This window comes from Vanellus vanellus (assembly GCF_965231255.1).
Source record: "Vanellus vanellus genome assembly, chromosome: 1".
In the NCBI taxonomy this organism is placed as follows: domain Eukaryota; kingdom Metazoa; phylum Chordata; class Aves; order Charadriiformes; family Charadriidae; genus Vanellus; species Vanellus vanellus.
In genome coordinates, this window is record NC_138905.1 from 54131601 (window position 1) to 54155318 (window position 23718).

The 23718-nt window shown below is 44.4% G+C and overlaps 1 protein-coding gene across 1 annotated transcript in view; it reads left to right on the top strand.

Moving 5' to 3' along the window:
* Nucleotides 1-2849: 2849 nt before the first annotated feature.
* The window catches only part of UTP20 (UTP20 small subunit processome component), a gene marked incomplete at its 5' end in the record, with an annotated part of 68061 nt that continues 47192 nt past the window's right edge, over nt 2850-23718 (top strand). The window contains 18 exons of the mRNA XM_082486691.1: nt 2850-2894; nt 3533-3613; nt 4420-4486; nt 4683-4815; nt 5315-5503; nt 7001-7082; nt 8148-8285; nt 8670-8825; nt 10434-10580; nt 11087-11221; nt 12710-12787; nt 13474-13652; nt 15721-15876; nt 16379-16467; nt 20505-20610; nt 21839-21989; nt 22431-22493; nt 22814-22972. Of these exons, the coding sequence (XP_082342817.1) occupies nt 2850-2894; nt 3533-3613; nt 4420-4486; nt 4683-4815; nt 5315-5503; nt 7001-7082; nt 8148-8285; nt 8670-8825; nt 10434-10580; nt 11087-11221; nt 12710-12787; nt 13474-13652; nt 15721-15876; nt 16379-16467; nt 20505-20610; nt 21839-21989; nt 22431-22493; nt 22814-22972 (2154 nt within the window). The remainder of the gene's footprint in view (nt 2895-3532; nt 3614-4419; nt 4487-4682; nt 4816-5314; nt 5504-7000; nt 7083-8147; nt 8286-8669; nt 8826-10433; nt 10581-11086; nt 11222-12709; nt 12788-13473; nt 13653-15720; nt 15877-16378; nt 16468-20504; nt 20611-21838; nt 21990-22430; nt 22494-22813; nt 22973-23718) is intronic.

The window sequence follows — 23718 nt, forward strand, 5'->3', positions numbered from 1 at the left end:
GAAGTGCTGATGGATTATCGTCAGGGACTGGTGGTTGTAGCCCACAGCGAATGTTTGAAGTCAGATCTGCATAGGTGACTACTTTGATAGACATGCATGTGCTGTTTTACAATGGTTTCCTCTACGTGCCTCTACAGGTATTACTACCATCAGTCTTCAGAAGGCCATCTGCTTGCCGTTAGCATGGATTTCTGAAGAAGATTTGCTGACAGCTGGGCCCACCAGATAATCACAGGGTGTTGGAGCTGGGGCCTGCCCAGAGATGGGAGAGCCGCATCTCTTCCTGGAAAAGTAAAAGAATAAGGCCTGAGGCATTGCAGTCAGAGAGCAGTGTATGTAGAAAGGATATTGTTAACATAGTTGTAACTAACTCGTACAGAAGTGGGCAAGTGACCTTCTGGGTCACTGAACCTTCCCAGTTGAAGTGCCAGACCTACTGTCATGGCCGTACAGGTATCGATACCTGAGTTACTACCCTGAGGCTTATACAGATGATCTCCAAGTGCTTTAATTCAGTGCTGGCTGAAATGCAGTCCATCAGTACTTCTCATAGGCAGAAGCTCACATGAACAACAGCAGCTGCAGGTCTAGCCTGCCTCATTCTTCTGAGAAGTTGCCAGCTTACAAACACAGAGAAGCATTCATAACCTTTTAAAAACTTCCTCTAATGACTTTTATTTTTGCTGGTGACTCCTCTTCTGCAACAGGCAGAGCACACCTGAGCTCTTCTCCCCGTTGCTTTCCATGAATATTAGATTTTGCTTATTCCCTTGGATGATTCTTGGAGCATGTGTATCCCAGGCAGTTCTACAAGATGCTATTTATAACAGAAAAAAGAACTAGTTTTTCACAATTTCACAATATGTAGGAGACATATTAGGCGAATTTACTATGTCTGGAGAGGTATTTGTGCTCTTAAACAGTTGCATGTTGGTGCCTAAACTTTTTTGTGGCTCTAGACCTCTCCACATGCGTTTAGGTGCACTTTCTTATGGAGATATTTGGGCTTGAAAACACTTAAGCCAACCTTTTTGAACTCAAGTGCCTAAATTAAGCATTCTCTTCCCACTTAATGCAAATGCCAGAAGTCCTTTCTATTCCAGCAGCAGAGGAGCAAGCTTTAAAGCCAACAGCTGTCTCCGTAGCTCTCTGCCTTCACAAGCACTGGAGCGAGCACGCTCCACTGCCTGTCCAGATGGCTATCGTGTTAATGGCTTATTGCCTGCCCGTGGGCAGCTTTTCTGGATGCACCTGGCAGTGTTTAACCTGTTGGGTCTGTTCAAAGTTGTGGGTCCCTACGTGCTCCTGATAATGAACTTCAGCCGTGCTCAAATCCAACCTTGTGTCTTGCTATCTGAGCAACCTGCAAGTCTGGTTTCTGAGAGTGGCCTTGAGCTGCCTGTGATGGGCACAACAGGCAGGTCGGGGAGGGACAAACTCCCAAGCCCTGTAACCTGCAACCCAAAATGGTTGCGTGGTTCTGGACTGCTTGTACTGCACCTGCCCAAACAGAAGCTTCATCCAGTTTCTATTCACCTCCCGTCTCCCCAGCCCACGTTCTCCACCTCCCACAATTGCCCCCACAGGCAGAAGCTTCAGCAGTCCCTGGTACTGCTGTGAGGGCAACAGCAAGCAGGGAGCAGTCTGTAATCATCAAATCATAGAATGGTTAGAGTTAGAAGGCACCTTAAAGATCATCTAGTTCCAACCCCGCTGCCATGGGCAGGGGCACCTTCCACTAGACCAGGTTGCTCAAAGTCCCATCCAGCCTGGCCTTGAGCACTTCCAGGGATGGGGCATCCTCAGCTTCTGTGGGCAACCTGTTCCAGTGTCTCACCACCCTCACAGTAAAGAATTTCTTCCTAATATCTAATCTAAATCTACCCTCTTCCAGTTTAAAACTGTTACCCCTCCTCCTATCACTACACTCCCTGATAAAACATCCCTCCCCATCCTTCCTGTGGGCCCCCTTTAGGTACTGGAACACAGCAATAAGGTCTCCCTGTATCCTTCTCCAGGCTGAACAGCCCCAACTCTCTCAGCCTGTCTTCATAGGAGAGGTGCTCCAGCCCTCAGATCATCTTTGTGGCCTCCTCTGCACTTGGTCCAACAGGTCTATATCCGTCTTATGTTGGAGTCCCCGGAGCAGGCACAGTACCGCAGGTGGGGACTCAGAAGACCAGAGTAGAGGGGGAGAACCACTTCCCTCCACTTGCTGGCCACGCTTCTTCTCATACTGACCATATTAGTATATCTCGCTTAATACCAATGATTTGCTTTTGTGGGAGGATTTAGTTTGCGCATACATTGTCTGGGATGAGGGGTTTGGGGTTTTTTTCTTGAGGTCCGGACAAAGGCCCGCGCTATCCCCGGCGCTGGGCTGTGGCCGTTTCGGGCCGCACCACCACCCCGGCGCTGAGGGCTGCGCTCCCCCACACAACCTTTCCTCCCCGGTACCGGTTTCTCTTCCTCAGGCACCGCCGGGGCCTCCCTCCGCTACCGGGGTGCCCCAGCCCTCCGCGCTACACCGCAGACGGGGGCGGCGGTGGGCTGCTCTGCCCAGCGTCCTCAACGAAACGCCGCTCACCGCCAAGATAAGATAGGGGGCAGGTGTCGGTCTCACCCTTCCCCACACCCTGACTCCGGTTCCCCCTCAGCAGAGACCTCCCGGCACCGGCGGCCGCCGCCCGCCCCTTCCGCCGGCGGATCCGCCTCCTTCTCCCGGCAGCCCGCGGCCGGCATGGCGGCGCCCGGTGCGTAGGGCTGCACGTGTGGCTGTCGGTGTGGGGTTGTGCCGCGCCGGCGGTTCCCGGCGCCTCCTCCTTCCTCCCTTCCCCGCCACCGCCGCCATGAAGAGCAAGCCCTCAGCCCACAAGTCGGGGAACACGCACCGGGTGAGCGCCCTCCCCGCGTCTCCGCGGCTGGTGGCCGGGGGAGAGGAAGGGTCTTCAGTTTTCCGTCGTCGGGTGTCGGTTTAATGGTAGCGCCCGTTGCCGTAGCGGTGCTGGGGGAGGAGGCCTGAGGGCGGGTGGTGCGGCATGGCGGCGGCGGCGGGAGGGGGCGGCTTCGCCCCCTTTCCCCGGCGCTCCGTGGGCAGAGTCACCCTCCCTGTCAGGCCGCAGGCACGCCGCTTCCGCGGTAGAAAACCGGCATAGTTTAATATAAAATAATAACATCCAGTGGGGGTGTTAGTCAGGGCGTTGCTTCTGGAAAAGCGAGAGCCGGGGCGTTTGTTGAAGCGCGGGGTGGATTTCTCTGCGTCTTTCTCACCGTGTTGTGGAGAGGCGTGTGGGGGCTGTGAGCCTTGGTTGTGCAGAGCACGGGGGGAGAGGGTCGGTCCTCCTCTTGGGCATTTTAAGCAATTTTTTTGCCTTAAAATTCTGGTAGGATTGTTTACGGATTGCCACGTACTGCCTGGCAGCCCACGGTTAGCAGTGGGGTTCCTGTTTGCAGTGGGTGTGCAGCTGAGGGGGACTTCGAAGGGCCGTTCTCAGAACTGAGCAAAAAACGTGTATGTCTTTTTGTTTTACAGTTTCTTACTTTTTCGGAGCGTTTAAGCAATGTTAATATCGATATTATTCATCGGATTGACAGAACCGGAAGCTACGCTGAGGTGAGAACAGCAATTGGGGTCATTTTCTGAAGTCACAAGTAGATGCGTTCCATGAAAGATTCCCTTAAAAAAATTGGAAATTGGAAAGAAGCTTCCGGAAAAGTTGCCTTTCCTGCAGCCTCATTTCATGCTGTGTTCCCCTTTACTTTTTGACCTGCCTCACAGTATTGCCATAGCAAGTCTTTGACGGTGCCACCCTGATGGCTTCCATGTGGCTGGCAGGCCTGTGTGGGTGTTTCAGAGCGTGGGAGACGCTGCTGTGGCAGTCAGCAGTCCTAAGTCTGGACCTGCAAAGACTTCTGGATGCTAAGCAGTTGCAGTACTCTCAGCATGTGTATAAAGCGTGTGCATGTGTCTTTATAGATCATAAAGAAGGGTCATCTATATGTGTCCTATAGGTCATCATTGTGAATATAGTGCTTTGCAGGTTATTACCTCCTGGCCTGCTGGATTGTTCATCTGAACTTCCCACTCAATAGCTCTGAGAATGCCAAAAGAAATCCCAAAGCATTTGTGCTGGGAGGGCTATGGCTCAGCACCTCAGGCCAGTCAGCAGAGGTCTAAAAAGCAATTACGTAAACAAGTCCTGTCACCAGAAAATATTTTCAAATGTGTTTTGAATATAGAAAGAAAAGTCTTATTTTCAGGGAAAATCGATAGCACCTTTTGAAGTGAAGTCATCAAGATTTCTTGAAATATTTTTAAAATATTCAAGGCATTTGATAGTTTTCTTCATTTGAACCTCTCATCTTTGCAGGCTACGTTCATCAGGGTTGGTAGCTATTATTTTATCTTTGTTTTTACAGGAAGTTGAAACCTACTTTTCTGAAGGACTACGGAAATGGAGGGAACTGAACCTCACTCAGCATTTTAGTATGTCATTTTTATTCACGTTTTCTGCTCTCCTTAAACTGTTAGAATATGTTTCTTCTGCATCCAGAGCCCAATGGGAGGTTTTCTGTTGACTCTTTTTTGGATTGGGCTCTGGAGAGCTGTTATTCTTTAACATCCTACATGTTTACCAGGAACTGGACTAGTTTTCAGGGTTTCTCTTTTGTGCCTTGAACAGTGCAATTCTATAATGAAGTGGCCAACAAATGCCAGTCCTTCAACCAGCTGGTCTACTACCAGAGTGCCATTGTGCAGAGCTTGAAGACGCATTTGCAAGTCGAAGGGAGTCTTGCTTATCAGCCCCTATTAGAGTAAGTATATGGTGATAAAACGTAGTCAGAAGCCTTGACGGTATTGCAAGTAAGCGTGAGTCCTGTTGTGAGTGTTCTTTTCCTTTATTGTACCTGAGGAAGATAGAGCAATGTGATGCCTCGAGTGGTTGTATTTCCCTGATAGACATTTATGGTTCTAAGTCTTAAAAAAAAAAAAAACAAACAAACAAAAAAAACCACCAACAAACTGACAAGGCAAGCAAATTAGCCTGAGTGAGTGTCAGACAGAATATTAATGTGCTTTGTTTGACGTTAATCATTTATGTCTTCTTGTTTACTATCTGCGTGATTTTTTTTAAATCTTAAGATTCTTGACATCCACAGCTGCCTAATAGGTGATACTTAAATAAAAGCAAGAAGTAAAGGTAATGCTGTCTTTCTTTCTAAAGAGACTGTGCTGGATTATGCAGTGTTTGACTAGGTTTTTATTTGTTTGGTTTTGAAATGAACTAACAGAGATGTATTTTCTGAAATGCAGTCTAGTGGTGCAGCTGGCTCGAGATCTTCAGACTGATTTCTATCCTCACTTTCATGACTTTTTCCTTGCCATCACCAAGTTACTGGATACACAGGACACAGAGCTGCTGGAATGGGCTTTTACCTCTCTTTCCTACCTCTACAAATACTTGTGGCGATTGATGGTGAAGGACATACACAAAATATACAGGTAAAAGCAGTGTTTAAGGTCTGTCTTGATCAGCAGTTATTAGATGCTATAGAAATTTAAATGCCCCAGGAACACATGGCTTAATGCTTCAGTATACTTGTTAGCATGCCTTCCCTGCTTTCTGAGAGACTTGGAAGCTTGTTACAATTTGCAGCTTCTTTGAGATCCTACTGACTTCATGGGCCACTGTATCGGAGAGAGCATGTGGGTTGTGCTGCAGATTTGGGCCTTCGGTCCCCCTTTTTCCTCTGGGGGTAGGAGAGGAAGCATCCATGTTAGCTGGGAAAACAAAGCTCAGAAAGACACTGGATTGTCAGAGTCGTCTTGGAAACCTGTGACCAAGTCTAAATTCAACACAGGTCTCTTGAGTGTCTGTCAAGTACCTCAGTCATAGTTGTATCATGTCTGTCTTTCCCAGTTGTAAACACCTAGACTTAGGACGTTGAATGGATTCCTTTGAGTCTTTAGCTGTTACTTTCCCAGTATTTTCTCCTTTATGTTTTTCCCTTCTTCCTATCTATTTAGTGAGGGTGCAGATGAGGTGTACGCAGTTTTGTATGCTTTGAAACTCCTTGCCGCAGGATGCTGTGGATGTGAAAGGTTGGCATAGGTTCAAAGGGAAACTGGCCAAGTTGGAGGGAGTTTACAAATGCACAGGGGGCACTTCTGGCTTGGGGAGTCCCTGAGCTGCAGGTGGTTAAAGGGTGATTTTATATGTGTTTGCCCTGTTTTTAAACCTTTCCCAGGCTCTGTTTCTGGCTGCTGCTGTAGACTGAATACTGGGCTGGATGGACCTTTAGCCTTACCCAGTGTGACTGTTCAATCTTACATTGCTGTGGTAGCAGGGCTCTTCTTTTTGTCGTAGCCAGTGGGTCCGTGTTGGTTCCTCCCAATTTCAATTTGGAACAGATGGCACAAAAGAGGGGCTACAGATTTCCTCATCAACCCAGCAAAAGCTGTTGGGCATATTGAAAAAAACATCTGCTTGAATGTGAATCTGAGGCACCGCTTGCTCTGCACTGAACATGTGCTGAGCCACCTGCAACTGTTACTGAGGCTTAACAGAGAACTGCAAATATTTATCACCCCTGTAAACTGTGCACTTAAGTTTCTAAAGATACAAGAGAGCCTGTTGACTTAACTGAAAAACAAAAATCTGGCTTATCAAATCAATTTTGGTTTCACTTACTGCTGCTGATAATATATATCGAAAATCTTGATGCTGCAGTTGAATCTCTGTGGATCCAGAGATTTTAGAGGTATTTCTGAATGTGGCTTAATTTGCCTGGCATTGTTATTTGACCTTTGCAAAACTCTGTTCTTTATCCAGGGGCAGTGGGAAGGAATCGAGTTGAGGAAGGTGCTTGCCATCTCTAGGAGGGCAGATTCTTAGTGTTTGTAAAAAGTGGCAGTGCAAACTGAAAACATAAATTTTAAAACCAATTGGTGGCAATTCTTGCATTGCCTTTAACAGTGGATTATTTTTTGTCTTTCTAGCCTGTACAGCACCCTGCTGGGTCACCACAAACTTCACATCAGAAACTTTGCTGCTGAAAGTTTTGTCTTTCTAATGAGAAAGGTAAATGAGATGTTTGTACTTTGACGCTATCTCCATTCTGTGATGGCTCTTGGATTCAACATGTAATACTAGGTTTTCTCCAAAGAAGGGTTAACAAGGCCTGAACTGGCATTCAGCATGTCCTGAGTTGTCATTTTTAGTGACTGTTTTACTGAGAATGGCATGCACTTCATATCAGCAGTGGCAAGTAGAGGCCTTAGCACTCTCTGTTTTAAGAGCAGTTAAACGAAATGTCTGTGGTTGGTTTATCTAAAATGACTAGAAATGATAAGGTAATCTTGCAAAAGGGAGGCTTTCACTTATAAATGCACATTTCCTTACTGGCTTTTTCACTAATGCTTTAAGATCTTTGTGGAGCTGATATTCTTGAGACAACCTTTTTGCAGTCTTGAAAATCAGAGTATACAACGTTCCCAGGCAGATCAATCAAGATCAGACAGCAGCCTTTCATGGAGTAAGGAAAGGGAGTGGTAGTTGTTGGTTTTTATTTAGTCAAAATATACAAAAGCCAGGATTCCTAAGTCAAGAGACCTTAATAAAGCACGTTTGTTTCATTGGTTGTTTTCAGAAATTGCTGAACTTCAAGTCAAATCATCAGAAATGGAGGGGTTTACAATCTTGGGCCAGAAGTTCTTCCAGTATACCCAAGTGTGGTTATAGTTACGGATGACTGGATTCTGTGGTCAGCTGATACATGTCTCTTTCGACACCAGTGCATCAACCTTTGTGTTTCAGATGGGACCAGTTTAATGGTGCACATGTTATGCACATGTTTACCTCTAAAATCATAGTAATCAAAACCACATATTTCAGCTGCAGTTACCTCACTAGACTTGTGTATATCTTGTTGTGTATATCTTGAGGGGGGGTGCTGTAGTGACTGAATAGCTGATCGGTTTTCTCTTTTCAATTTCCTTGTGTGGTTGCAGAAATAATGAGTTTGAACTGTTGTGGGAAGGCAGGACTAGGACAGTAACATGGTGCTGTGGAGCCATTTAGTTGCCTCTATCCATCTGGCAGCTCTGAATAGAAGATAACTTTTCTTTTTCTTCTTATGTTTTGTAGGTCTCTGATAAAAATGCAATCTTCAATTTAATGCTTCGTGACCTGGAGGAGCACCCCAAGAAGGCGGAAGGTGTAGGACAGCTGTTTTTTGAGATGTGCAAGGGTGTTCGAAACATGTTCCACTCTTGTGCAGAGATGGTAAAGACAAGAAAAGATTGCTGGTTTAAATGTTGCTGTAATGGAGCTTTAGGCAGTGCTCAGTGAAACCGTTGGGTGTTGTCTTGTTCACCTCAGTGGATCCTTGATGATAAGCATGCTGTTCATTACTTAATAAGATCTGAAAGCCTTCTAGGAATATTCTTTGAGATAGGAAAGTTGTTTTTAGTAATTCCTGTGCAATATTCCTATATATTAAAGTAGTACTGCTTGTTGATATTTCAGATTTTAAGTGATGGCCTGTAGTAATTTTAGAAAGAGTCGTGATCACTGGAATATTTTAGCAGTGTATTGCGCTACCTTATTTTAGGATTGCTAGATGTATTTTCTAAGTATAAAGACATGATGTTCTCTTTTCCTTTACAGGCTATTAAGTTAATTCTGTTAAAGCTGGGGCCTATTACTGAAGAAGAAATTGAACTACCGTGGATAACTGTAGGAGAAGCCTTTGTGCAGATGATCAGATCAGCTGCACTCCATATCCATAAGGAGCATTTTGACATTGTCTTCAAGTGCCTGGAGGTACACTGATTCATTTATTTATTTATTCATGATAGACTGAAAAAAGCTCTGTGTATTTATCAAGAAAAGTATTTATTTTGTAGCGGACCAGAATTTTTTTTTCCTGCTTTGGAAACATAAAGTACAGGGTCATGTGCATGGGAAAAATCCCACCCTTCTTTTGGAAGTTCAGAATGACCTTGGTGGCTGTGCTGTGCTGTGAGTGAGAGTGCAAGACTTGGGGCTCCATCCCACATATGGGCAAGGAGGTTTTGTAGTATCTGCCCTTACAGAGGCAGACTTCACACGCCCCTTGCTGGAGTGGGAATGCTAGGACTCGTTTTATGTTGCTAAACTAGGTTTATTGGAGGTTCCAAAACTGCTTAGTAGTAGACAAGGGGAGGCTTTTTGCCCTGCAGCTCTCTTTACAGCAGACCTGGGCTGAACCTAGAGAGCCAAGCTTAAGCCTCAGAGCCAAGTACTGAAAGTCACAGTGTTTTCAGTCCAAGTGTTCCCTTGTTGCTGCTTGAGTTTTGAGGGAACGTGGCTGAGCGCTGTGGGCTGTGCTGTGTTGTGTCAGGGTGATGTACAATGATGAGCAAGGGCCTGGCAAGTGTTTTTTACTTACCTGATCAACATTTAGATGTTTTTACTAGCAATTGGGATTTGCTAAGGGGGATCAAAACCTCTTGCAGCTGATAGGTGTGTCAGTTGTGCTCATCAGAAGGGTGAAATGGAAAACTGGAAGAAATGATACACATGAACTTTAGGGTAGTTCTTCCAGGATGGATAAATAGCCCTATTTGCTCCTTCTTGGAACTGCCACCCTGTGACTATCCGTATTTTCCTAGAAAGTCCCATCCTGTTTCTTCTACCTCACCCAGTATGATGGCAGTTATTGCCTAAGTGTCATTAGCTACAGAATGGTTTGCCACTGAATGTTTTGTATTCTTGCGATCCAAGTCACTCAGCATCTGCAGTTGTGATAAAGTCTTGGAAATTGATGATATAATTCCCTTTATTTTTAATGAGGCTTGTTTTTTTACCCTAGGAACTGGTGGGTGCGTGGGGGTGCCTTGCTCAGAAGGAAATATTCACGTAGTCTATGATAGCTCTCTAAACTGGGTTCAATGGGAGTTTATATTCCCTGGACAGAAAGGGACAGTAATGGGAGTGATCCAGAGCAGCTCTATTATCTGTATAACGTAGACGATAGGAGTAACCTTTCAGCATCCACATTAGCTTAATGATGCATAAAGTGTAAGAGTACTTAAGTTCTGATAATTCCAGTGGAAGCTGGGTGCTTCCATACCATTGTGGGTCTGGGGCCAAGTATTTCTTTCTCTTCCTCCTTCCTCTTTTGTAAGTCATGTGCTGGCCTTGCAGAAGACCCTTATCTTGGGAGGTATTTGTGTTTCTGTCCAAGGAATCTGGGATGTGTGTTTTAACATAATGAGAATCGCATAGTGTTTCTGCAAGGTTTAGTTGTTGAGCATGAATGAGAGAGTCACAATAATTTGTCAGGCAGATAAGATGTCAGTTCTTTAGAATGCCTTTCAAATAGCAGTAAGCGAAACAGGGTCTGGTCATTTCTCTGAAACATTTTGCTTTCTTTTTTTATTTAAACAGGAATCACTCTTAGTCTTGCAGAGGAAAATAACGAAGGCCAACTGCTGTATGGCTTCAGAGCAGATGGAAAGGATTCTGCAAGCGTATCTGGTCCTAGTGGAACATGCAAATGGATCCAAAATCTCACTGCCTGAAGATGTCTGTCAGGTAGGTCAGACCATCACTTTGGCTGATGTGCCAGAGAAGTGTCAATTGAATATGGAAGAGGTGTGGTCAGCTGAAGCACTCGTACGCATTTCTCATGCGTCAGTTGAGTGGACAGAGACATTTATAGTGAGTATTCTTACCTCTCTGATCCCATGAGAATTTACCTCTGTACTGTAATGCTGGCATAGTCCTCCTTTAAATGAGCAAGGGAAAAAGAAGGCTGCTCCTGCTAGGGACCGTGCTGAGCTGTCGTTCCCGCCACTGTGGAGGACACCTGGACCCCCATATCAATGGTAGTGCAGTTCTACCAGGTTCACATACGTTTGACCCTCTTGGGTTCAAATGTAGGTTTAGTGCCTTCAAACTTTACAAGATTATTAGGGTTCATTTCTGTGGGCTGAAGCTTAGAACACCATGCCCTCCTGCTCCAGAGACTGTTCAGATCATTCAGACCAGACAACCATTATCTTCATAGACAAACATCAGTTCTCCCTCTTTCATTTCAGATTTTAATAAAAATGTTGCAAACACCAGATCTCTCGTCATCTTGCTGCAAAACCCTGCTGAACACCATTTCTGCGTTCCTGTTGGCTGAGAATGTTTTCTTGCCTGATTCTTTGACCAAAGAAGCTATTGAGAAGGTAACAAAGACTGTAGCTTATAGCAGAAATCCCAGAATTCAAGTTCCCTAGAGCAGGCTGATTTCAAGACATTCCCCTTCAGGCTAGGAAATAGACTATAAGGTTCCCATTAGCCTTTTTGCACAGATAATGGAGAAGCTGCCCAGTGCCTTAAATAATGTCTGCTGTGGTCTTGGAGCTTCTTGACAGTCTCACACAGACTTTCAGTGGAGCAATACCATTATGGTGGACATCTTTGCAATGAAAACCAGGCTCTGATTCAAACACCTACAGCCTCTGTAGAGAAGAGAGGGAGAACAGAGAAGGGACATGTTCTGCCATAGATTGTAAAGCAGGTCAGTGAGTTGGACTTAATGAAAAAAGTACATTTTTCACTAAGCTGCCAAACATTTAGTCAGCATGGCTTAGCCTTGTGAGCAAGGTTCAGGCAAGTGCAGTTTGATTTAGAAAGCACAGGGATAGGCATATTTCAGTACTACTATTGCTCCTGAAGCATTGACAGGATTAGCTGCGTACATTCTTATCAAATGCAGTGTTGCAAAGATTAATAGGAGATGCTGCTATGGAGTCTAATTCTTCAGTTTTCCCGTTGCAGTAATTTTGCAGTTTACAGTGTGGACCATAGTTGTACCATGTATGTAAAAAAAAAAAAAAAAAAAAAAAATTTGAAAGTAAAGATGTCATGTGATATACAATGGGAAAACAAAGCTGTTGCAATTGTTTAAAAAAGATCAAATTTCATCTGGTCTTGGCTTGTGTTGATGTAAGATTGGTTCTGCCTGTGTCATGAGTCCAGTTTTGCTCAGGAGATGTGGTCCTTCAAACATTTGAGGATATTTGTGTGGGCTCCTGTTAATCTGGAGGAGGCTTAAGGCTGTCCTTGTCTTCTGAAGGGTCTGGGGAGAGGAGATCTGGGTGTGTATTTCTATGTTGCACATCTCAGCGTTGAGGAGCATTGATCCTTGCTATCTCAAAGGACTGTTCCTGTCTTGGGTCCTTCAGAAGCACAGAGGTTTGCTCTGCCCATGAAGCGGTAAACTTTCTGCAACCTGCTACACAGGAAAAATGCCAAGTTGAAAGATCTTTTGGGCCTAAGCTTTTGCCTACCAGTTGGTGTGTCTGTGCTGCAGTCCTAGAATTTTCGGCTTACATTTTCCACGCCACACTAAAGAGATACCGAAGCTGTCTTTGCACAGAGCCAGCTGGGATCCAGCAGGGTTTTTTATGAAGGACTGTGTCAGCAGGGTTTGTTAAAAAGGGCTGTGCTTTTCTGTACCTGAATTGTCACTGGAAAGAGTGTTGCTGTGTGTGCCTGAACTAACAAGCCCGGCTAGCTGTGAAGAGAGAGCCAGGCTGGGTGTCTCAGAGTTCAAAGCATCGTTGATTCATAAACCGGAAAAAAAAAAAAGTCCTATAGATAATGGAGAGTTGACTATGAAATGTCTCTTGTTAATGTGTTCCTGTCAACCTTTCATTTGCATCTTGCAGGTATTTGCAAGTGGATTTGAACAGCGCTTTCTTTTGGACTTCTCTGAAGTGATGTTCACAATGAGGCAATTTGAGAGGGTAGGTGGAAGCTTTTGTGCATTTTGTTTATTTTTGTTGCCACAGGGAGCAACTGTGAAATCCATAGTATATTTCCCTGCCTTCTATGCTGAAGCATTTTTGTGTATTGACATGATGTTTATTTCAGCTCCTGGCATGATCTGGTAGGAATGAAAGAGGTTACTTATACCATTGTGATGAAGCTTGGTAATGGTGCTCAGGGTTGGTTGTCACAAGGTGACAGGTGACTGTGCTCACAAAAAGAAGCTTGTCTGTTAGGAATTAAAGGGGTGGCCTTGTTATGGGATGAAGAGAAGGAGTTCTGCAGAAAGTAAGGGGAAATGAAGAATAGTAATGTCTCATAGGTCAGGCCTGGAACTGGTAATCTGGGAGGAATGGAATTAATTAAATGGAGTGGGAGGTGAAAATAAAATCAGGGATCTGGAACGTCCTGATGAGACTAGATTTGGGGCAAACTGAGTTTTTATATCAGGTCACTGTTCCTCCTGGGGTAAGAGGATGTCTATGTGCTGGTGACTTGGGGCACCAGGACTGATAAATCTGGTGTTTTTCTGGCTCATTTTTGTATATTTGGATTCCTCTGTGGCTGGTGTTGTGTGGATTTTTGTGGATTTGATCATGGTTAAAGAGACTTGCCAATCCTTGACTTTATTCTTTTTTTTTTTTTTTTCCCTGCTCCCTTTCAGCATTTTCTTCCGTGCTTTCTGGAGTACATTGAGCATTGCTTCTGTGGCACAGATGCTGTCACAAAGGATGAGGCGATGGCAATTCTGGCTAAACTCATTCTGGTGAAAGCAGAGCCTCCTACCATTGGTTCAATGGCATTTGAAAAATACCCTCTTGTTTTCACTGAATCACCCGTCAGGTGAGACTTCTCAAGTTCAGCAAACATTAGATGTGTCTGCATGGCTGCAGGCCTGAAGGCAGTGCAAAGCTACATAAAAGTTGCCCCCTGGTATTTGCTGGAGTTGTCTAAATGGCAATGTTGCTGGCAGATTTGCAAACCAAGTGATACAGTAGGATCCCATTTTTCTTTCTGAGATTATTTGAGAAGAGATACTGCTCTGGGAAGGTTATCGCTGATGTAAAAAAACTAGCAAGTGTTGCAGTAAGTGTGTGATGGGCATTTGTTACACCAAGATGCGTGCTGCATACTTGGGCAGTTAATCTTTGTAGTGAGTGCTGCAGTCCAGGTTGTCATCATTACTAACCTCTTGCCTGTGCCCCTTTCTTCCCTGTATGCATATGTCTTGTCCAGCAGTTTTCTTGGCAGCAGTACTATAGTCTTACCATTAAGCACAGCTGGGTGCCAAAGGGCATGTAATTAATCCAGACACAGCACTGTGCTGGCACAGCTTGACTGCTTCTAGTTGCAAAGCTAGCTTGGTTGCAGTGAAGTGGTTGCTTTTCACCTGGAGCCTCTTTGGAAAGATTTGGGGTAACCACTGTCAAGCACAGAATGACCGTTGCTCATCTGCAAACTTTGATCTGCAGTGTGGTGACTTGTATTGCCTTTTGTGTAAGGTTTTAAATTTCCTAAAAGCAATCCACTCTGTGCGTTTTTCCTATTTTTATTTAGTAGAGTGGAGGTATTAGGGTTTATGGAACAGAAGGTTGAGTCAAAAGAATTAAATTTGGTTTTCTTCCCTTGTTTTCTTTGTCTGTTCATCTCAATAGATTTTCAGTGGTATGGAGTACATAGCTGAGAGGGCGTTGGTCCTACTTGAGACTTTTTTGTGCTCCTGCAATGTCAGTGGTAGAAATTTGGACTGGGAGATATCTCAAGATTGGCATACCCCATCTCCTACTTAGGATGGAATTAGCAAGTCCTGAACCAATCCTGAAAGACGTCAGACCAAATTGTTATTAAATACTCCAATTCTGGAGATTCCCAAGCTGCCCCTGGCAGTCCGTGCCAGGAATTTCCCATCTGTATGGTTACAAAGGTCTTTGGGGATTTTTTTGTTGTGTGTTTGTTTGTTTTGTTTTTTTTTTTTCCCAGTCTTCAGTGTATGAACTAAACTTTATTTACTGCAGTTTAAATCCATTGCTGCTTTTCTTATCTGCAGGGAACATAAAGAGCAGATTATTTTTTACTTCTTGCATCCAGCTTTTACAAATAACAGCCTTTGATCATCAGAAACATCTGAAATCATCTTTCTCTAGACCAACAATCCTAATTCATAGAATCCCAGAATAGTTGGAATGGACCTTTAAAAGTCATCTAGTCCAACACACCCCCCACCCCACCCCCACCCCACCCCAGCATTCCTTGAGGTTTATCTCATAAATTTTGTTTCTTAAACCTCTAATGATTCTTGATGCTATCTTTTTGTTAGCTTCTGTATTTCTTGAAGGGTGGAGCCTATGCAGGCTTCTAACTGTGGTCTTGCAAGCCCTGGGTGGAATGGAAAGGTTGCTGTCGATGGGTTGTGAAGTACTCCTGTTTGTATATTCCAGTATGGACCCTTTCTGCCTGCACATAGGCTTGTTGATTCGGGCTCAGCTTGTGATTCCTTTTAAGTCCCCAAACTTTTACCTCACTGGTTGTTTTCTGTCATCCATTAGTCTGTCTATGTCAGTGTGATCGTGGTTTATTAACAGTAATCACAGTGACAAATCTCAGGTGCTCCTAGAGGCTTTATATTCTAATTGTGAGGGTGCCCAACTGAGAACTAGTGTCTTTCCTTTTAGAAATATTATTTGAACTTGAAATAAAGAGCTGACGTTTCTTGTGGGCCATGTTTTGTGCTCCCCTGCATGACTAGATGACGTTTTGTGCTGTGAAGGACATTAAAAAGAAAATAATCCCTTGCGTTGTCCAAGTCCTTTTTGCTAGAAGTAGCAAACATAATTTTGAGTATCATGGGAGGAAAAGGAACAATCTCTGATACGCAGTGGTGGGTTACTAAAAAGTTTGGTTTTATTTTTAGCTCTAATACAAGGCAACAAACAAGTAAAAGACAAGGAGGAAAGGTAGAAGGACCAGTGTTGGATCATGTACTGTCTTTAATCCATTTACCAGATAAGGAAGACATCACTGACCTTTCACAGCCTTGGGTTGCCTTGGTTGTGCTGCCACATATTAGGTAAGGGGTATTCTAAGATACCATTGTCATGTATTTCTGTAATACTGTCTAGTTCACTATCTGTCAAGAATCATTTTACTTAAGGGAAAGACAATAATTACTAACTCTAGTTTTGGGAAGCCGGGCTTAGAAGGTGAAAAAAATGCTGTCTGGAAATACCATGAGTCAATAGTACAGTCAGGAATAGAATATCAGTTTCTTGATTGCCTACTTGACACATTTCAGTTTCTGTGTTTTAAGCGCTGTCCTCTCTAGAGGACCAGACAGTATTTTTTCAATAATTATGATGTCCTTGTATGGAAGGAATAGTTGAAAAGAAGGTACAATGAATGCTACAACTTACATTGTGGATTGGAAATATCAAAAATGATTTGCTGCTGTTTTCAAACTTGGGGTGAGCTATCTGTAATACAATGCAAGATGGATGTGAAAGAAAGCTTTCATATGTGTGTAGGTGTTAGTGTAACGTAGAGGTAAAAGTCTTCCCATTTATTCTGGACAGACCAATGGACAAAGAAAACATTCTGCCCCATGTGACAAGTTTTATAGACTCTCTCTTCAGAGCCATTGACAAAGGAAGCCTCTGCAAAGGTCAGTTATGGTTATTTCCTGTTTGTTTGCTTTTTGTTGATATATAAAAAAATATATATACAGCAGTTTTTCTGATGACACAAAGCATGAAGATGAACAGTGGTGGCATTGTACCCACATTTATTGACCAGCTGAAGTAAAACTAGAAAAGCAAAGTGTGGGGGAAAACACCCTCCAAGAAACAATTTTGCATTTACTGTTGATAATAATAATGGGGCAGCAGATGTTCTGCAAGGTGGAGAACAGAGATAATTGGGAAGGAAAAGAAGAAAGTGAGAAAAAAGAGCATGGAAATCAATCTAAACCAGACCCAGGCTGAAGCAGTCAAGTGAAGAAGAGTCTGTCGATTCACAAGCTCCAATTAGACTGTTCCAAACCTATAGTGCAAAGTTTGGGACGTTACCCTCTCTGACCTAAGTGACAGCACCACTTCTAAAATGCAGCATCTTCCAGGCATGTGTGGTGACTGGTTGTCTTCCCTCTCTGGCCAAAAAACCCTTTATGTTTTAACTTAGTTTTCGTTGGGCAGGGCAGTTGTTACTCACATGGATTGCAAGTATTTGGCCTTGTGCCAAATATAAGCAAGTATTGGAGTGCCCCAGGTTCAGTGTTCATTGTTCCTTTGTTTGAAAGGGTTTGTCTAGAGTCTGGCCTTTTCCCTTTGTAATCCCTTTGTTAACATTATTAAACGTATCTGCCAATTGGTTCTGTTGCTTTTTCTTATCTAGTCTTTGTTTAGCATGGCCCTTTTGGATTGAGGCCTTTCTTCTATCCTGTTTGCAGGGTTTGCATGCTGTTGTGATTATTTTAGTGGCAATGTACTTTTTATAAAAAAGGAATATCCAAACTTTGTTTTCTTGGGTTTCATCGCCACTCTGCACCAGCTCTGTGCATGTGCAAAAGGCTATTTCTCCCTTTGCCCATAAGAGAAAAGAAAAAAAAAAATGCAGCCTCAGTCGAACTGTCCCCCCTCCTGTTGCCCCATCCTACAGTCTTTGCTTGATTTTCCTCTCCCTCCTCCCAAACTAGGGTTCCTGGATACTTTCTTCACCCTCCGCCATTCTTTCCAGCTCCATGATCTCTACAATTCCTTCACCTTCTGCTAGGACTCCAGTCTTCTCTCACTGTTTCCAGTCTGTCTCTCACTGAGGAGCAAGTTAGAGATCAGTTAGATAAACTGGATATCCACAAATCCATGGGGCCTTATGGGATGCACCCTCGAGTGCTGAGGGAGCTGGGGGAAGTCATTGCTGGGCCGCTCTCCATCATCTTTGAAAGGTCCTGGAGGACAGGTGAGGTGCCTGAGGACTGGAGGATAGCTAATGTCACTCCAGTCTTCAAAAAGGGCAAGAAGGATGACCCGGGAAACTACAGGCCGGTCAGCCTCACCTCCATCCCTGGAAAGATGATGGAACAGCTTGTGCTGGGTATCATCTCAAAGCACCTGGATGAAAAGAAGGTTATCAGAAGTAGTCAACATGGATTCACTAAGGGGAAGTCACGTCTGACTAACCAGATAGCATTCTATGATGAAGTGACTAGATGGGTGGATGAGGATGAGGGGAGGGCAGTGGATGTTGTCTACCTTGACTTTGGCAAGGCTTTCGACACTGTCTCCCACATCATCCTCACATGCAAGCTTAGGAAGTGCGGGCTAGATGAATGGACAGTGGGGTGGATTGAGAACTGGCTGACAGATAGAGCTCAGAGGGTTGTGGTTAGTGGTGCAGAGTCTAGTTGGAGGTCAGTAATGAGTGGTGTTCCTCAGGGGTCAGTACTGGGTCCAGTACTGTTCAATATATTTGTAATTGACCTGGATGAAGGGATAGAGTGTACCATCAGCAAGTTTGCTGATGACACTAAACTGGGAAGAGTGGCTGACAGGCCAGAAGGCTGTGCTGCTTTACAGTGTGACCTGGACAGGCTGGAGAGTTGGGCAGAGAGGAACCTAATGAAATTCAACAAGGGTAAATGTAGGGTACTGCATCTGGGGAGGAATAACCCCATGCATCAGTACAGGTTGGGGGCTGACCTCCTGGAGAGCAGCTCTGTGGAAAGGGACCTGGGAGTCCTGGTGGACAACAGGATGACCATGAGGCAGCAATGTGCCCTGGCGGCCAAGAGGGCCAATGGCATCCTGGGATGCATCAAAAAGAGTGTGGCCAGCAGGTCGAGGGAGGTCATCCTCCCCCTCTACTCTGCCCTGGTGAGGCCGCATCTGGAGTACTGCGTCCAGTTCTGGGCTCCCCAGTTCAAGAAAGACAGGGATCTGCTGGAGAGGGTCCAGCAAAGGGCTACAAAGATGATTAGGGGATTAGAACATCTTTCATATGAGGAAAGGCTGAGGAACTTGGGTCTCTTTAGTCTAGAGAAAACAAGAATGAGGGGGGATCTTATTAATGGTTTCAAATACTTAAAGGGAGGATGCCAGAGGGATGGGAGGAGTCTTTTTTCAGTGGTGCCCATTGATAGGACGAGGGGTAGTGGGCACAAGCTTGAACATAGGAAGTTCCATCTTAACATGACGAGGAACTTCTTCACTTTGAGGGTAGCGGAGCACTGAAACAGGCTGCCCAGAGAGGTTGTGGAGTCTCCGACTCTGGAGACATTCAAAACCCGCCTGGACGCTGTCCTGTGCAACCTGTTGTACGTGACCCTGCTCTGGCAGGGGGGTTGGACTAGACGATCTCCAGAAGTCCCTTCCAACCCTGACTATTCTGTGTGATTCTGTGTCTGTGCAAGGCACACCCCGGCCCTGTGCTCCCTATTTGACCTGCATGGCCTGTGTAACCTGAGGCAAAGTGCAAGTCCCAGAACTCGGTGTTTTTCTGCAGCTGCTGTGGAGTGCAAGGAAGCTGGCTTGCAAACAGCAAGTTATCCCTGGCAGCTGTTTAGGGGTAACTGCCTGTATGGAAGGGCTTATCCTGTTGATCATATAGTTGTGTCCACAGTGAGGTGGGAGCAGCTATCTTTGTCCAGTACAGAGGTTCTGCTACCAAATTGTACGCAGATTACAGTTTAGGAACCCGTGCCCTTAACGCTATAGATGCAGAAAGCTTCATCCTGACATTACTTGCTGTTTCTTTTCTTCTCTGAGGAGCTCCTTGCAGAGGTTAATGGTGAGCAGGATTTGGCACACACCTGGGGTGTTAAGCAGCTTGGAATAGAGGGATGTTTTCAAAGGAATAAATGGGAAATGAATGCTCGCTTCTCCTTCTTTTCCATGGCAGCTGGCAGTATGTAAGGAAATTACATCCTTTAAAAACTTTCTTCAGTTTGCCTGGTTTAGGAACAGTGTTTCTTCTGCTTGGGAAGACAAAGGAGAGGATTTTTTATTATTTTTTTAAACAGCCTACTTGCTAACGTAGGAGTGGCAGGGGAAAGGAATTGCCCTTCCCCTTTCTCACCTGGAAGGGCTTTGGCTCTCTGCTTCTGGGAATCTTTCCATCTCTAAAGAAGGCTGAGAGGTTTAGGAAGGAGACGCGATGGCTGTAACAAAATTCAGCAAAAACCTTCCATTCACTAACAAATATTCAGCCTTTAGGTACATGGGACAGCTTTGAAAATCTCATATGATAGTGCCATTGTGGAAGTGCCCAAGTTTGTAGGGACCTGTGTGGTAGCATCAGTATATTTTTTTTGCATCTGTTTTCCTGCATTCATATCAATTTGGGCAGCATTTCTTCATTTCTGAGTGCCATTTGTAGCATAGAGCTGTCTGAGATGTCTGCAACAGTGCTTAGCTCCAGATTTCTGCTCCCTGTGTTGTGGGTGTGACGGAAACAGATGCAAACTGGAAGCTGCTCACAGCTTTCAATGCTAGCTTGCTGGAGTAGGCATTTACTTTGATAGCCAGAGGAGCATTTCCTTTATGGGTTATGATAATGGTTAGAAAATACACATGCCAGTTCTGGGATCCATGCGTTACCCTATTTCTGTGACTCCAGCCATTTCAAGATGGACAAGCACCATACAAACACAAGTAATTTGAGAGCTGAGTAAATATACATGCTGTTCTTGTTCTCTCTCTGCTCCAGGAAGCCTGTTTGTGGCCTGCCAAGCTGTAAGTACTCTCCTTAGTTTGGCGGAGTCTTCTGAAATACTCCATTTGTTGCCTGTGGAGCGTGTCAAGAGCTTGGTGGCGTAAGTAAACTGCCTGTTCTGTGATCCTTTGTGATTCTCCTTGGTACGGCAAAGAGTTGGCTTCACCTTTTGTGTAGGGGCTTGTTAAATGCATCTTTGTGTATTGCCTGTTCTGTTAGGCCAGCGTGTTGCTTCAGTATAGGGGTTATGTAAGTAGCAGTGTTGTAGGCGCTGTTTGTTTGGAGAACCAGGTAGGTGTAGTGCCTGTTCAGTGACATTTTCTCTGCAAACTGAAGCTTTCTTAGCTGCAGAGTAGTGTGTCAAATAAGTTGGTTCTAGTTATACAAAGGAGTGCTACGCTTAGTAACTGTGTCTTACATTATAATGATAAAAGAGACAGGAACAGCTCTTTCTGAATTGTGTCAAAAGCCTGAACTTCTGCAGTCTGCTGCTGGTGTTGGGATTTCACCATGTCCTTACATACTTGTGTGTGTGCTTGCTCCACAGCGGGAGGAGGTTTTGTATGCTCCATTTCATTTCACTGCTCTACTCTACAATTAGCACACATAACTAAGTGGCTGGAGGGATTGAGGGAGACCATTGATCTCTCTCTGGCAAATGCTGCAGAACTTGCTGTCTCCCATCACTGTTGAGCTGGAGCATCTCCAAGTCTTTGGTGGCTTGAACTTCAAAGCATCCTGCTCAGTTAGGAAATCACGGTGCCCATGTCTGAGGCATGATGGAGATGAAGCAGCTTGCCCAGATCAGGCAGGAAGTCTTGGCAGGGTGCTTCAGTCTAGTGTTTTTCTGCCAGTTTTGGGCTCAGGGTGTGAAACCTACTTGGAGCAAGGGATGTAAGGTAGCAGAAGGAGACTTCCCTGTGGGTCAGGCAGGACTTCTGGTGTCTCACCTAAGCCTAGATTATTTATTTTCTGTTGAAGTTAATCATTGACTGGGCACCTGAGCAGTAGCAGCAGCCCTTGTTCTGACCTATGCAGATTTGTTTTCTGCAGCTGTGTGTGCGTCTGTCCAGCCTGCTAGCTGCAGCTTGACTAGCCTGATTAATACAAAGGAGGAGTCTCATGCCTCTTGGGTTCTCATAGGTGATTGCGCTTTGAGGCTGCAAGCCAGTGTGCTGTTGAACTCTGACTTCACCAGCCTGATGGTGCCAACAGAGACTGAAGTTACGTGGAATTTTCTCTTGATGTTATCATCACTACTGCCTTAGTTTCAAATATCTGTATTGTTACAGTGCTCTCTATATGCTAATAAAACACTGTTGTTTTAGCACTTTCCCTTCGGACCCTTCTGCGTTGCTGCTAGCTGATCTCTATTACACGAGGTTGGCATTGTGTGGCTGCCAGGAGCCCCTTTCCCAAGGGAACCTAATGGACTTGTTTGAGAAGTTGCACCCTAATATTTCCACTGGTGTTTCCAAGGTAATCTACTTGTGCAAGGTGCACATCTACTTGAGCATGTGCAAGGTGATTTGTATTTTAGCAACGTAATTTAAGTAAACTGAGTTAAGTGACAAAGGCTAAAGGAGAAACAGGAGACTAAGTAAAGCAATTACTTCTGTAGTGTCTGTTTAGGATTGTGTCCATTTCTAAGAGGCTGTTGTGGGGCATGAGTTAACAGAGGTTAACTTTTAGCTCTAGGACGCTTTCTTCTTCCCTAGAGGTGAATCAGAGCAGGATCCTAATGTATTCATTTTGAATTGCCTGCTAGACTACAGGAGCTCATCTGTTTCTCAAGTCCAGGAGGAACCTAGTGAAATCAGCCTCCTGTGCAAAACATTAACCTCTGTGTAGGTGTATGTGTCTGTGTATGTAGCCTACATTCTTCGGCATGCTTCTGATACATGTTTCCACTTTGGGTAGGTCCGACTATTGACTGTCCGAATTCTAAACCATTTTGAGAATCCACCTTCTACACAGACTGAGGTAGGGCTAAAATGTTTCATTTAACATTTCAAAGCCATCTGTGTTTGATGTTGTCTGTGAACTGTTTTCCACTTTGCAGAAAAAAAGCATATGTCTGATATGTCTCTGCTTTTGTACTTTCACATTCCAGTTTAATCTGTTTGTTCTCCTGCCTCCTGATATTTTCAGATTTGTGAGTTTTGATGCTTAAGTGGTGGAAAACAGAGCAAGTCGACTTTGTTCTTTGGTCCAAAATGGTTGGGACTCTGTGTAGTGTTGTTGAAATACCATTCAATAAGAAAAGGATACTCTAACAAAATGCATGTCACTTGCTTGTTCAGGGTGATGGCACAGGGGAATTCCAGCCAGTATTTGCCATATTGCTCCAAGCAGAGCTTGTACCAGCAACAGTGAATGATTACAGAGAGAAACTTCTCCATTTGAGGAAACTAAGATGTGATATAGTGCAGTCTGCAATACCAAGTGGATCTTTGCAGGAGGTAAGTAGTTATTGTCAAAAAGCAGTTGTTGCATTCTTTTATTCCAATTGTCCTTGGAACTATTATGTTCTCTTGGATATTTAGCAGAACAACAGTGGTATCTAGATAAATGACCCACAACCAGATTAATCAGCTTTTGATATCAGGGAAAGGAAGACAGATGATTCCAGGGAGAAGTTAGTCATGAGCAAATTTAAAATCATGACCTTGCCATAACCTCAGCATGGTTGAACATTGGTTTGCCACTGGAGAACCTAGCCTCTGGATCTTGCTGCAGCATGATAATATTGTATCTGTGTGACTGTTGAATCTCCTCTGCTGCTGAGCTAAAGGGGACCTCGCTTTCTAGATGTTGGAAGGGTCACAATTTTATTTGTTAAATCATCATGGATTTGGTGGGAGGGATTTTTTTTTTTTAATTATTTTTCTGGCTGTTGCTGTACCTGTATAAGTTTTTTATGTTGGCTTTTAAGCTCCTGCGAAGAAGGGTTGTAGGTCAGTCTTACTGCATGTAGGTCAGCAAGGAGCCAATCCAGAGGACATGCTTCCAGGCCTAGTGCGATGAAGACTCCTCAGGGCAAACTTTCCTCTTTCTGAGGTCCCTAATGCTGCTATGGCAACCCTGAAGTTCAAGAGGGAGGCAGGCAATCCAGATCGTTTGTTGTGCTGAAGTAGTTTTAGCACATTCATGGTACGTAGGTATGGTGCATCTTACAGTAAATGGGCTCTAGATTTCCTCATCCAGC